Here is a 15,400-nt window from a genome sequence, read left to right on the forward strand (position 1 = left end):
TGACTCAAATTTATTAAATCTCAACCCCAACAAAACTGAATTGCTTCGTTTTTCAATCCAAGGCAATCCACACACAACTGTCCTTTGAACGATGTTATATTTTTTTTGGTGATGTTGATTAATTTTCACAACGTGGAAATTGAGTCAACAGAAGGCGTCAAGTTCCTTGGTTTAATATTAGACAAACACCTTCGTTTTGATGACTATTATCGACAGTGTGTGTAGGAAGGGTTGGTTCCGGCATCTTTCTTTTAAAACAATTGTCAAATTTTTCCAATCAGAACGTCCTTGTGGCCGCCTATTATGGGGACATTTTCCCTCATTTAGTAGTATACTCAGTGCCGGCATGGGGATGTGAGAATAGAAGGACCAGATTTCTATTTTGACTTCAAAAGAGAGCAGCAATTCACACCATCTTTAAAATCAGCTCACAAACTTCATGCAAAGATTTTTTTCAGTCTTCAAATAATTTTTAAATTTTTCCAAGCATAAGTTATACCTCCTTGAAACACGCATTTTTAAAAAAAAAAGAACATTTCCATCTTTGCAAAATCCAGATCATAACCATATTCTTTGCGAAACAGTTTAAATCTTCAGATAAGTTAGGCTACCAAAAAATTCAACCACCTTTTTCAAAAAACTTCTTTATTATAACGGTATAGTGATTTTCAATACATTGCCAACCCATCTGATAATTGAGTCAAACCCTGTTCATTTAAAAAAAATCACTTTGAAAATTACTGGCATCCAAGTGTTACTACCGTGTCCGTGATTTTATTGCTGAGGTGAACTAGCAAATGAACCTCAACCTGGAGGCGAGTTAGCGTAGTGAACGAGCTACCCTGAAGGCAAGTGAGCGTAGCGAACAAGCTAACCTGAAGGCAAGTGAGCGCAGCGAACGAGCTCCAACCTAAAGGTGAGTGAGCGTTGCGAACGAACTTCAACCAGGACGTGATTGAGCCATGCGAACGAGATCATCTTGAAAATTAAGAAGTTAAACGGGGCACAGCCCGCGGGTTACAGCTAGTAGTTTATATAAGACACTCTGTATTTTTTATGTATATTGACTTAGCCAATGCATTAATGTACGTCTGGCCAAATAATGACTTATGACTTAGGCACACGTAGGATGCAAGTGAGGAAATATTAGAATAATAAAAAATACTTACCCGGTAAAAGAAAGGAATATTCCAGTAAGAGCAAGCACATCCATCATATATTCTGTGTCAAGACCAATATAAGGGGCAAGCCACAGCAAAGTTGGTTTGTTGTGAATATTTCTGACCAAGTTGTCATCCTTAGCTTCAAGTTGAACATGGGCTGGTAACACACCATTCTCACCATAAAGTCCTGGAATAAATAAACATAAGTTAGCCTAATTCAATTACCTACTTCTTCTAGGGCCTACATGTAAAGACGTAAGTAATAAAACGGTAGCCAATTTTACACTAGGCCTACATAAGCATAAAATCTAGGCTACTCACCCGGTATTTGGATGTAAATGGACGCAAATGCAAACAGGTAAATAACATTCATGCATCGTAGAAATAAATGTTTCGTGTAGCGGATTTCAACCATTTTATTAATTTAATTTGAATTAAGTTATGTGATTAGAGATCAATTCCTCAAATGCATGCCGAAAACGCGATGGACCAATGGAAATGAATGATAAATACTAGGCTAGGCTAGGTCTAATTGTTAATTAAAGGGGGGAATCTGTCTGTATCAGAATTCTTTTCTACTTTTAAATCAGCGCAATGTCATTAATCAATAATTTAAAATGTAAAGCCCATGTAAAAAATGCAAATTAAATCAAATCTTTCCTGTCGCCGTCCTGACAGTTAAAAAATCCAAGCAGCCCAAGCCCATAACATGAAGAGAAGAACAAGAAATACGAATACGAGATTTGGATTGGATTTGATACTCGACGTTCTGTACACACGAGCACCTCAGCTTCCACATGCACAGGATAACAGCTATTTGTATAGCTTCACTGTATATCTTTAATTGGACCTGTTTAGATAGTTGTTTCGTTTCAACAGTTGCAATTTGCAGTTGCGAACTGTGCATTGTGATTTTAAGGTGTTTATTCTTTACTGTTTGTTTATTTTGACTTGAGCTGCTTGAAAAGGTGTTTTATGAGTATGAAAATTAAAGTGTTGTGAGTGAGCTGAAGCTGATTAGGCCTATTTTTTATTAGGTATTAACAATTAAATATTTTGCGTGCATGAATTATTTATGAACATTTAAATGTTCACTTAACCTATCTTTTTCGGATTCCTCAAGAAAGAGTGATTGTTAATGTTAGGTTGAGTTGCGTTTGTGTGTGAATTTGTTAGATTGGAGTTTTGGTAGTGGTAGGTCTAGGTTTATTTTGATTAAGTTAGTTGGGCCTTTCAGTGGAGTTTAGGTCTAAGTTATTGCCTTTGAAAAAGTTAAATTAATAACTTATCTATTAATAAGAGTATGCCTAAGTTAAGTTTACCTTAGAGGTTAACTTAGACCTACCACTACCAAAACTGCAATCTAACAAATTCACACACAAACAAACACCTAACCTAACCTACCTAACAATCACTCTCTCTTGAGGAATCCGAAAAAATATAGGTTAAGTAAACATTTAAATCTTCATAATTAATTCATGCACGCGAAACATTTAGGCTAATTGTCAATACCTAATAACAAATCAGCTTCAGCACACTCACAAAACGTTAATTTTCATAATCATGAAACACCTTTTCAAGCAGCTCAAGTCAAAAGTAAACAAACAATAAAGATTAAAGAATAAACACCTTTTCAAAATCACAATGCACAGTTCGCAACTGTAACTGTTGAAAAAAACAACTATCTAAACAGAACAGAAACAGGTCCAATAAAGATATACGGTGAAGCTATTACACAAATACCTATTATCCCAGGAACTGTTCGAAGGCCTTCTGTGCTTGTGGAAGCTGAGGTGCTCGTGGGTACAGAACGTCGAGTGGATTTGATTTGGACGTTTGGATCCAGGCAGGAACGGAATAAAGAGTAGGCAGATTACTAGAAAATAGCCCAGAAAAGTAATTGATTAAGTTATTACCATATTACCAAATGTATGGTTGTTCAGTACTTGTAATCAGTCCTACATTATCTTTTTAAAATACTTTGATTTTGAGATGTGTACGCACCAATCATATCAATAAACATGTAACATGGCAATATATAATCTATTTGTTGTAAAATGGTGTAACCATTGAGAGGGAATATGTCATTAGACCTCAGTCCTACATTATCTTTTTAAAATACTTTGATTTTAAGATGTGTACGCACCAATCATGTCAATATACATGTAACATGGCAATAATCCAGTGGCGTAACAGAAGGGCCCGCAATGCGCGGGGGCCCGCGAGCTGAGGGGGCCTGCGAACCGGTGAGCAGAGAGGCCCGTGAGACGAGTGAGGCCGAAAAATTGGAGTTCATTCTCTTATTTAAATGTATTATCAATCATTCAATAATTGTATTGAACAAGTAATAACATTGATGTTATTAATAATATGTTGTTATCAGTTATCGTTTAATTTCGTTAGGCCTCTTCAGTGTTAACGAACTAGGGTAACAAATTTAAGGTGTTATAACGTGGGTCTTTGATTATTATGCAATCTTACTTTCGTCACCGAGAAATATTTTAAGCCCCCCACACACTACCAGACCAGACCTACAGACCAGACCGTCTGGTCTGGCGTCTGGCACTTGTCTTATCGTGTGTGGGGCTGTCTGCAGACCGATTTTCTCGGACCAGACGGTCTGCGTGTCTGATGGTTGAACCCTCAGACCACAGACGGTCTGAGGTTCCCCCACCACTATTTTTGTCTGGTCTGTGAGTGTGTAGCGCTGTCTGTCAGACGTCAGACCGTCGCGACAGTCTTCCTGTTGCACTGTTGCAGTGAGAGTGAGTGATTTGCATTGGGCGATCAGCTGATTTACTAATAATATTAGTTTGTTTACGATTAATTTTCGAATGTTGGAATGTCTGGTCTGGGAATGTGTAGAGCCGGGCAAGACGGTCTGGTCTTAGCCAGACGGTCTGGTCTGGAGGTCTGGTCTGGTAGTGTGTGGGGGGCTTTACTTCTCGGTGATTTCGTACACTGCTTATGTCGTCTGCAAATGATAATGAATAATCATGTATTTGTTGTAAAATGGTGTAACCATTTGAGAGAGAACATATTATCATCATCAGTGAGTAAACAGCAGTATAAGAGTACCCAATTATGATTATGATACTAACTATAACATTTGTTATTTGATGTATTTTTGTACTTTGAGGTAATTTAATAACACTTACGATATGCTGAACAAAAAGTTATTTATGACATTAAGTGATCTTATTTTCTTAAATACTGAATATGATTAGAAAATTGATAATAAGCTGACTCACTCGATCAAGCGTCTTGGGCGTAAACTTTTCATGAAGAAGCTCGTCCCTCTCCTTAAGTCAAGAGCGTGGTACTACTCACTAAAGGATTTTTTTGAGGATAGTTTTCCTGAATTGTCTGACTAAACCGCATATCCACATACCAAAGTTTTTGTAAATATTTAATTTATGTTTGTATCTAATCGAATTCAGTTGTTTTAAAATGATTTTGTATATTGAAATTCTGACGCCATCAATCCCTTATTGGGTAAAATATGAAGACATGGTAATAAGGTAATAATAAGGTAACAAAAGAATAATCTACAAAATTAAATCATACACTAACCAACTAGAAAGGAGTATGTTGTATCATAGACTAACCAATGTTTTATCTATGGTTTTATCTATCATTACATTCTCCAGACTTTATACTAAGACGAAACTCAACTAATAGTGTGTCAAAAGTCAATGCTGTCAAATCACTTTACTGAAAGTCAATTGCACTTTACTGCAATGGTTACACGCCAATTGTTTATACACTAAATAAACACTCCAATTGCCTTTACACTCAGGACCAAACTAATCTATGTTCAGTGAATAATATCATAGATAAAACATGTTTTATCTATGATAATATCATAGACTAACCAACACAAGGGAGTATGTTTTATCTATGATTATACGTTAAAAACTACTTGATAATCAATAAAGTAATTTCCTTTGAATCTCTTTTCTTACAGTCTGTGTCCATAACAGCTGTTTTTTATTTGTTTATTTTCTCCTTGCATTGTGCATTTTTGCTCTGTTTGTGCTTTATATTATAATCAAACTAGGCTTGTTTCGTTACTGTCATTGTATTTGGATTTTGTCCATGTCTATTTGGATTGTTAAATGCTGGTTCCGTTTTAATTTTATTTTCATCAGCAATTAAAATGTCCGATCTTTTTAAATCTGCGTTTGGTTACTTTAGCAGTAACACGCCCGGTCAAGGAAATGAATTGGTTGGGCAAGTCGTTGAAATCGGTAGTGTAAAATTACGAGTGAAAAAAGTGATTGCAGAAGGTAAGATTGTTGTTCAAATTGTTTATATATCACCCATTTTCTTTTAATCGCAACCTTCCTAATGACTTAAACAAATACAAGCAAGTTAAATTCATTTTAAAATTAAACTTTTGGGTTCACATCTGTGAAGCAAGGCCCTGAACTATATTACCGTACGTTGTAAACCGTCCAATACAGTATGTAGATAAGCCTCAAAACTCCTTATCGTGACGTTCAAAAGACATATTTTGAGGTTTCCAATAAATCTTATGAATCTTGAAGGTGTTGTAAATGTATCATAAACACTTCAGGATAGGAAATAATCGAAGAACACCAAAATAACTTGGATGCAAGTCTTAGGTTTCTAAGTGGGTTCTTGTGAGTTAGGAACAAAGAGACTTCCTATTAGGCCTAAGCATAACTAACTTTTGAAAAACTTGAATTCCGGAGATCTGTGTTATAAGGAATAGGCCTATCTTACATGATAACTTAGTTTTTGACTAGTGAGCACAATAATCCAAAGGCCCCAGTTCCTGAAATAGTTAAGTTAGTAGGTCTACTTAGGCCTAAGTCTAGGACTGATTAAAATTAAGGAGAGGACACGTAGGAGTTTCATTGAAGCTGCGCTCTGCCGCCGCGACCGAACTGAGGAGGGGGCGCAGTGCTACTCTCTCCCTTCTCATAAAGTGTGGATAAGGCTATTGATTAGGAAAGTACTATCATTGACAATAGGATAACATACTGACGTTTACTTCCCATCTATATGGACCAGATGTAACCAATCTTTTATTAGGCCTAGGCCTACAAAAGAACATAGTTGTGTATGAGCCAGTCACAGAATGAGCTAACTTAGTGTCTAAAATTCTATTTTATACCTACCCTTATTTTTTGCTACTGACCAGGTTTATGGTCGTAACAGTTTTGTTATAACTCATCATTTTAAGTCATTCCCTAAGTTTGACTTGGTACTTAGGCTAAAAAAGTTTGTGTAGGCCTATTTGACTGAAATGAGTAGGCCTAATTTAGATCAGCGCAATCTGTAGGTGGGTCAGATAGGCCCACTCTATGACGATTTCGATGACAAATCTGGCTACAAATTTAACATGGGGATGGAATGTCTAGTTGTACTGTATTAATTATAGTTAAAGGTACCTATTATTCAAATTTCAAAATTCACGGCTGTTGGTGTAATAAAAGTGAGCACACTTTGAATTTAACTTTGGCTATTTAAAATCACCTGCCTAGCACATACCCTTAAAACTAGAGCAAGAAATGGTTATTCATATTCAAACATCTTTATTCATCATAAATCATGTACATTGGTGGTAGGCCTACAGTGAATAGTGTCAGAATAATAAAAATAAAAATACTATGATTCTTTTTTACTTGTGGGTGTATTTTGAATTTGCAGTTATGAAAGCACCAAGCCAAGTAACTTAAGCACTTTAATTAAAGACTAGTGTACATGTTGCTCGAATTCGAGCAGTATTACAGGATTTGCAAACCAATAACAATCATACTTAGCTATCAACATGTCAACAAAAACACACGTCTACCTTCCCTGTAGCAGCAAACCTAAGTACTCATATTAAAATTAACTTAATGTTATTTAAATGACATATTTGATTAATGTTTATGATCCCTACTGTTCCTGTTCTAATAATCATGCAGTATTTAATATGTTTGAACCAGCTGTGTGGAATTGTGAAATCAAAATTAATTTGACAGTTAGTTCTGCTTGTTTACATTTTTAAATTTTGTGGGTTTGTTCTTTGTTACCATGGATACCATCAATAAATATTTCACTCTTAATTTCTGACAACAGCTGGAGTTCCATAACAAATTTTGTTTCCCATGTTAATCTTATGGATAAATACGAAACTTTAAAGGGCCCCAGGGCCTCACTCTCTAATTATTTCCTTAAAAAGAAAGTTTCCTGCACAACTTCACGTTACGCTCTTTCCAATGACACCAAAAACATGTCAATTGGTTCAGTAGTTTCGGAGGAGTAATTGTCACAAAAAACCTGCTTGCGTATTAAATAAGTATAGATATAGATTAGCACTGTTCTTACCCAGACCAATTTCGGTCATGGGCAACTATATTTTAATAGGTTACACATATTCATTATGGGAAATTTTGAGGGTAATCTTCCTGAAGGTAACTTTAAGACTAAAATCGTAGTATTCATGGAAGTGCTTTTGTAGTCTACACCTTATTGTCTACAAATTGGTACATTATAAAAGCTGAAAGCTTTTTTACGTTGACTTAAATTGTAAGCTTGCCCTTCCCCATACATGGGCAGTTTGATAGTTAAAATTTAACCCTTTAAACTGGAATAGGACTGTTATGTAAATTGTGAGTATTTCCATTAGTTAATAATCTTTTAGTCGACTCTTTTAAAATCATCAAAAATGGTGACTGTTATTAGTTTTTAAACGTTTATAAATAACTCCTGTACTGCTTTGCAATTGCTCGATTTCGAGCAACATGTACACTAGTTAAAATAAAAATACTATTTCTACGTAAGCTATGGGAGGTAGAAAACTCCTCAAATTACTGTTACTGAATTTATTAATTGCTCAGATTCATTTTTTTTCAATAAGAATTGTTTCATAAATATATTGCCCATAAACTTTAAACATTTGTAGGCCTAATTTCTCAAAATGTTCTTCTTGAATCATCTCGTTTAAGCTTAAGCATAATTCTGATAGCTGTTCTGATAGTTTTTTGTGAATTTAATAATAAGTTATGATTGTAGAAATAGTTTCCAATATTCTCTAATTCTACATATTGTAAACATTTCAGTTTCTTCTGGAGAGTTGGATGATACTATCAAATTAGAATCATCATAAAATAAATAAATCAGCGTAAAGACATAATATAGAATTTTGCTTGTAGGTTAAATTATCTTCCATGCCTTTAAGGTAACAAAAAAAAAAAACAAATGCTCCAAAATTGGTTAGGTTAGCCTATTTAAAAATCTAGGTACATAATAACAAAAAATGCTAACTTAATTTAAAATGTTTTTCACCATCCAAATTAGGCCTAAACTTTTCATGTAACCTAAATTTAATAAGCTTGGTTTTTAAACTGTAAAAAATTAAAAATAAATAGGTACGGTACGGTAGTTATTGTAATTATTTTTTTAATAGCATACTCCTATTAAATATGGGTCAATATCATAGAACTTTAAACATGAAAGAAACGCTGAGTCAATACAGTGAAAAAGCCGGCCGCGGAAGGGCTCCCCTCCCACCACAAGTCAGTGGCACTGACCCATGTATCACAGGACGCGTTACGTTTTCCTACAAATTCCGTCAGGTTTTCAGGCTTTCATTATTATTAAGACCTTGATTGTGGTGATTTATTGGTGTGTGATGATTCTTTTATCACAACATTATTGAAAATGCACTTAGTTTCTTACGAGTAGGTTTTATTGTTTGTTGTGCATTGAATGCCACACAGACAATTTCGCTCCATTATTCACTCAAACCTACTCACACCACTCGTAGGCCTATATTCGGGTTAAAATACGCACCTAGCTGATTTGCTAAAGTTCCTATGTCAGGGACCTGTTTAAGTTTGCCATTTATGAGATGGATCCATGAATGTGATACACTAACGAATTGTTTAAGATAAAATGATATTTGTCATAACCTTGTTAAATACCTAAGAAAGTATGTATTATTTATGACTGTACCTATTCGATCAGTGGTCGTTTCCAAATTGGGACTAAAGGTAAACCTAAGACTTTCTCTGTGGTACGGTATTTGATCAGTTGTCATCATTCAATTTTGTTCGTTTGTAGGCCTACTGTGTTTTGCGGCTTTATTTTAACATAGGCCTATGCTATGATTGTTCTGTTTACATTTACGTCGTTATTTTGTAACCATCATAACCCATTTAAGACCAATGTTAAATTTTAAAAACTTCGAGTTAGGTACTTTAAAATTATATAAACGTCACCAAAAATTGAAATTGGTTACGTCCAAACCATCCAAACATTTGACAAAACAACCTTGGTAAGTTTGGCTGAAATATGTTCAGCCGTTACTGAGATTAAGTGTTATAAAGATTGCATTGAAGTTGATCCCAAAGAGCTTCGCTTCGCTCTGATCAATTACCAAGGTATATCCACTGAATTTCCTGATGTTTTAGGTGGATTCGGGTTTGTTTTCGTAGCTCAGGCTGTTGACACCGGAAAGGAATATGCTATTAAGGTAAGAAGAAATATTAGGATTAAATGTTTTATATGTTGTAAGCTTAAGGTAAAGAATTGCAATATGTTTACAAAACATAATTTAATAAAAACAAATACTTTAGGCCTACATCTCTATGAAATTTTGACACATTTTTGCTGTTGAACATAAGTTATTGCATTTTTTTACTTGTAAACAATTACCATACAATTTGTAAATGAATAGTCTACTAAATACGAAATGGAAATTTTTATAAATCACAATTCCATTGTTTTATCTAAATAGGTATTTAGTCTATTTCAATTTCTAGATTTCTTTTTCTAGAAATTGAAAAAGAAATTGATTTAGTGTGTCTAGACGCCAGTGACTTTATTTGAAGTTCAAGTTAATTCATATTTTACTCTGGTGTTGTCATATTGCTTTAGGTTTCATATTATTTACAGTTAAAAATTTGATTTTTTGTAATAGTTAATTATTGTATTTTTATTTATTTATTCGTTCAACAAAACATTATAAACAAAATACATCTCATACAAAGCTACAAAAGTCTCAGTAGGCTTTTCCGCAGCTATAGATAAGAGTCCAGTTCAAGGTACGTTTCACAAATTCCAGTCAGTTTCATTTCTGGTACAAGCTATTCTCTCAATCTGTTTTACTAAATAGATAAGTATTCACATTTCTTTATCGTTTCTTAAATTAGGAAAACTAATAATATAACAACAATTTATTAATGTTAGCTGTGTTTATTTTTCAGCGGTTAATGGCTGCAGACGACGAATCTAACAAAGCCATCACTCAAGAGATTAACATTCTTGTATCCTTTATCTTATGAAGTGTTTCACTATTTCTGCAGGGTTGCATGAATGCTAATGGTAAAAAAAATTGTGTAGAACTTGAAATTTGCTTAATTTAAAGATTTGCTGTAAAATGGATATGATTTTTATTTTTAGGTAAATCGTGTTTCATGAAGATGATTTAGATAGAAAGACTTGCGGGAAATTACTATGTAGACTAATTTGTTTCTTATTTTCAACTATGATTTTGGTTTTTGATTCTTTAACACTTGCTGAATTTCACTAGGTTAGTCGGCATCCAGTTCAGATCGCGGCAATGTCAACCAGTACTGTGGGTGCGACAGGCCTGTTTGTTGTGTTTTTGTTAATAATTGTAAAATGTTATTCGTGTTCGTGTTATGTGTTTCAACTACGACGACGCTACTTCAGCTGAATGTTCAACGTCTGACGATGGCATTATAATGCCAAAACGGCCGTAACTCAAGTTACAACAGTTTGAGCTGTAGACGAAGGTAAATACCTATTTTTAAATACCTTTATTTTGTGTATTACATTTTATGTTACTGATCTCTGTTAAGTTTTAAGTTCCTGAGTTTGTTTTAAAAGTGTGTTATCAAGAAGAGTAGACTACTAGAAATGCAAGTGTGTTTGCAAAGACTATGAAACGGCCTCTTGAGCTAAAACTGCTAAAACATAGTTACTCCCACCCATGAGAAAGGTTGTTGACAGACAAGCTAATGGGAGATAGTATGACGTGTCAAATTGCTGCTACCGTTTATTTTAAATTGTTTTCCTGAGCCAAACCTACAGAAACAGCTGGCTGGTCATCCCAACATCATTCAGTTCCTGTCTGCGGCTTTCATAGACAAGAACCAATCGGGGCATGGCATGGCGGAGTACTTAATTCTCACTGAGCTCTGCATCGGTAAGTTTGACCTATTAATACAACTAGACATTCCATCCCCATGTAAAATTTGTAGCTAGATTTTTTAATAAACTCGTTGTAGTGATGTGAGCCACCGACAGATTTCGCTGATCTGAATTACTAAATTCTATTGAACACACAAACTTTTTACCTTGAAGTCAAACTTAGGGAATGGCTTATGGTGAGCTATAGCAACTGTTATGACTCATCAACTTGGTTAGCGTAACAAAATAAGGTGTAACATAGATTTATAGACACTAGCACAGTTTGTGTGTGGCTCACACAACTAGGTTCTTTTTTAATAAAAAATTGGCGACAGTTGTTCCATATAGATGGGATGTCTACTTCAGTATCCAATAGTCAATGGTTTTAGCTAGTGTGTTATTTTTATATTTTCTTAGAAGAGTTTGACTGTTTTAAAAACTTTGTGTTTTTTTGGGTACATAGTTTTCTTAGTTAACGTTAACATGGTTACTTTTTTGAGACGTTTGGTGTGTTTTTAATGTTTTTGGGAGGATTTTTAAAATTATTATTACTTGCTTGTTTACATGAGTCTTGTGCTTCTATACCATACATGACACACATAATAAAAGTAAGACTGATATTCTCAAGTATCTGGTAAAAAAGAATACACCTGTTTATTTTAAAATGTCGAACAAAAGCTTTACAATTTATACTACTTAACTTTAACTTATCTTGTAAAACAAAGTGACACTTGTATTCACTATAGCAATTTGATTTATTATTTAAATTGTGGTTCTTGCTGCTGTTGGAGCTTTTGAAAATTTATTTTAAATGATATATTCATACTTCTTAGTTTAAAGTGGGTAATTCTATAAAGTGTTGAGCATATGAACACATGAAATTTGAACACATTGTTTCAAGCTCGTATACTTTAGTCACTTAAGGTCAAATTAATGATTTCAGGTGGCAGTCTGATAGATGTGCTGACTGCCCGCACTTCTCCCTTACCTCCGGACATCGTCTGTCGGGTGTTCTGGCAAGTGTGTCAATCTGTCAAACACATGCACAGTCTCAGCCCGCCCATCATACATAGGGATCTCAAGGTAAAGTAGGCTCGGGTCTCAGTGATGAATGAAAGGAGAGTGATTCATATGATAGACATTTGTTGACTAAGACCAGTTGGCTGCTTTGAAATTTGTTTATCATCTGTTTTTTACTGATTTTAAGATTAATATCTTTTGAAATGTTTTTGGCATGTGCATTATTTTGCTTGAGACAAAAATTGGTTTTCATGCCTCCGCCAAACAGTCTAACGATTAAAATTTGCTCAGTAGCTTAAATGTATCATGGCGAATACAACATTTTCAAAGCATGCAACTTGTCAATAACACAATTAAAACTAACATCACACTATCTAAATGTTTGTGTATTCGTATCGTCTTTATGTTCATATTGTATTTGTTTGATTGCATTTTTGATTAGTTGCAAGTTTTGAAAATGTCTTCGTAACAAAACTTGTAAGCTACTTAGTAATTTTAATAGTTGGACTATTTTACAGAGATATGTAAAGCCTATTTCCATCTTAATTACTTTATCTGCGATCTAAAAGAAACAGTACCTAGGCCTAAATAATATAGCTTTGATTATATTAGTTGAGTCCCAAAAGGTGGCAATGCCGTTACGTTCCATATGAATTACAGTTTATGCTAGGTGTGAAAGATTTCCGGATGTTTAAGCAAACAAAAGTACACATGAAATGCCTCCAAATCATTTTATTTAGAAAGCCACACAATGTGTACTCATTTATAGTTGTATAGAAAGGGAGTGTATAGAATGGAGTAAGATGACATTGTGGATCTGTTACTGCCAAAGATCAGCATTTTCTTTAGCTTGAAGGCCAATGATAAAGAACAGCTGGATCGAGTATCAAACAATCAAAGAGCTACTGATTTTTCTGGGATAAAATCGGAATCTTTAGGACTACAAGTTTCCTCTTTAGTTCAGGATATTCTCTGATATCTGATATCTAGACGTCATCTACGCCTCTATAGCTTCCTTTCCTCCATCATTTGCAATTCTAATCTTTTCTCTACATCCCTTCCCCTCTTCACCTCATATACCTTCTTCTTTCTCTTGGTCTTTTCACAACAAAATGGACGTTACGTCAGAAAAGAACTGTCATTTATACAAGCTTGTAAGAAATTTGAAATTGCTTGTTGAATTAATAATCTCTGTTTAAAATAGATTTGTATTTGCAGATAGAGAATTTGCTATTGGACAGTGAGGGGAAAATCAAGCTTTGCGATTTCGGAAGTGCTACAACACAGGCATTCTATCCTGATAACAACTGGACGGCTCAGCAGAGAGCCATGCTTGAGGACCAGGTGAGTTGACAAACATTTTGAACACTTAGTATCTTTACTTGCTGCTATACCCTTCACATCTGTGTAAAGAGGCTGAAAAGAGTAATGTTTTTTAAATCTTCTACACTCGCCCAATTGTAGAAAGAAAACCTGTAAAACTTTTTGTATACAATTTTTTATGGTTTAATTAAATTAACTTTGTGACAGGAAAAAATTCATAACTTCTGTGTGGTATGGTTAAATTACTTTGGTAGCCGACAATTGAATTTTATATTGGACAAAGATTTCACGAATTACTAGAAATATTATTTAATTTTTAATGTCTCGCACACTTTTTTTGGAATCCTGGAAGTCAGTTTGAGTATGGAATATGATCGTACACTTTCTTTGTACCTAGTTAATCCTTAAATAATATAAATTAACTTCAAACTGTTACTTGCATAACAATTAAAGTACCGGTAATGCAATTTAAATGGGAAAGAAATGGTAATTGATGCCATTAAATAATAAAGACATTGAGGAACTTGTACATAAGTAGACAGTAGGGCCTAGAGCAGTGTTGGGGAAGCTACTTTTAAAATGTAGCTAGCTACAACTACTGCTACATTTCCAAAAAAGTAGCTTAGCTACAGCTACAGCTACAGTTCCGAAAAAGTAGCTAGCTACAACTACAGCTACAATGAAATGTAGCTACAGCTACAATTTTAGCTACTTTTCCAAAGACGTTAGGCCTACTTTTTATTTCACGCACATTAGGAAAATGTAAAATTAATTGCAACTACATTTTTACTGAACAAACATTAAAAAAATGTCAGTATTGTATCTTAACATTAATTGGAAAACAAATTATTCCTAGATTGTATTTAATTTTTTGGCATTATAAACCTAACATTACAACAACAGAACCAAATAGTTCGGTGTCCCATCATATTTAGTACTTATTTTTAAATATCACATTATTTTTAAGCATCTTAAATGTAAATTTCATTAAGTTCAAAGGACATACAACCAAACTATATTTTAAAAGCTCATTTTATTTCTTTAATATAGATTCATTTATAGATGTCTTATATCAACAATTAAGACCAATAAAACTGTAAAACGATTATTTAAAAATACTTTTTTGTGTTACAGAGCCTAGCCTACTGAAATTGGAGTTTATTGCTTTATTTTAATGTTAAAAACGACATTGCTATAAACTTTTAAGTGATAAGTTACTTGTTCTATGAATAACACTTTTCAATGTCAAGAAATCGTCCTTTATTGTCATTATGCATAGGGCAAATTGTACTTCAACCTAGTTGGTACTGTACAGAAAACAGTATCCAGTAACTTATCCTGAAATAGGCTTTTAATTTAAACATGTTGAAATTTGTAAAGTAAAAATAACATGTAGGCCTACTTGGCTATGTAACAAGTTGGCTATATAGTAGGCTTGTTCTTGCTAGGACTAAACAGATAGGATTCCTAATAATTGAACTTGGAACTTGGTATTCGTCTTAAACCATAGCATAGCCTAGGAATTAATAGTCCTATACAAGAGCTGTTACCAGGAGCAAACTATGCTATTTTTTCAAAGTAAGTTTCATGTTATATGGAGATTTTTTCGTTACAATTGTCATTTAGTATATACATATCTTAAATCACATCAGGTAATTTCCTCTTTGTTAATTTAGTAAACCTTTGAAAAATCTTCGTAATCTAACCAAGGAAGGGCTTTT

At 34.0% G+C, this 15,400-nt stretch overlaps 2 protein-coding genes across 4 annotated transcripts in view; one reads left to right on the forward strand and one right to left on the reverse strand.

Moving 5' to 3' along the window:
• Nucleotides 1–1,861, reverse strand: part of LOC128990797 (lipase maturation factor 2-like) — a 28,090-nt gene extending 26,229 nt beyond the window's left edge. Inside the window, exons 1-2 of the mRNA XM_054413381.1 lie at nt 1,485–1,861; nt 1,170–1,350 (exon numbers count right to left, since the gene is read on the reverse strand). Of these exons, the coding sequence (XP_054269356.1) occupies nt 1,170–1,350; nt 1,485–1,578 (275 nt within the window). The 5' untranslated portion in view covers nt 1,579–1,861. The remainder of the gene's footprint in view (nt 1–1,169; nt 1,351–1,484) is intronic.
• Nucleotides 1,862–5,218: 3,357 nt separating this feature from the next.
• LOC128990805 (cyclin-G-associated kinase-like) overlaps nt 5,219–15,400 on the forward strand; it is a 37,228-nt gene continuing 27,046 nt past the window's right edge. For all 3 annotated transcript variants that reach the window (XM_054413394.1, XM_054413402.1, XM_054413411.1), the window contains exons 1-6: nt 5,219–5,452; nt 9,593–9,654; nt 10,388–10,447; nt 11,238–11,352; nt 12,280–12,419; nt 13,575–13,700. In XM_054413394.1, coding sequence (XP_054269369.1) covers nt 5,323–5,452; nt 9,593–9,654; nt 10,388–10,447; nt 11,238–11,352; nt 12,280–12,419; nt 13,575–13,700 — 633 coding nt within the window. In that variant the 5' untranslated portion in view covers nt 5,219–5,322. The remainder of the gene's footprint in view (nt 5,453–9,592; nt 9,655–10,387; nt 10,448–11,237; nt 11,353–12,279; nt 12,420–13,574; nt 13,701–15,400) is intronic.

Source organism: Macrosteles quadrilineatus, unplaced genomic scaffold (assembly GCF_028750875.1).
Source record: "Macrosteles quadrilineatus isolate MER2022 unplaced genomic scaffold, UCM_ALF_1.0 Scaffold_1__1_contigs__length_201487025, whole genome shotgun sequence".
Taxonomy (NCBI): domain Eukaryota; kingdom Metazoa; phylum Arthropoda; class Insecta; order Hemiptera; family Cicadellidae; genus Macrosteles; species Macrosteles quadrilineatus.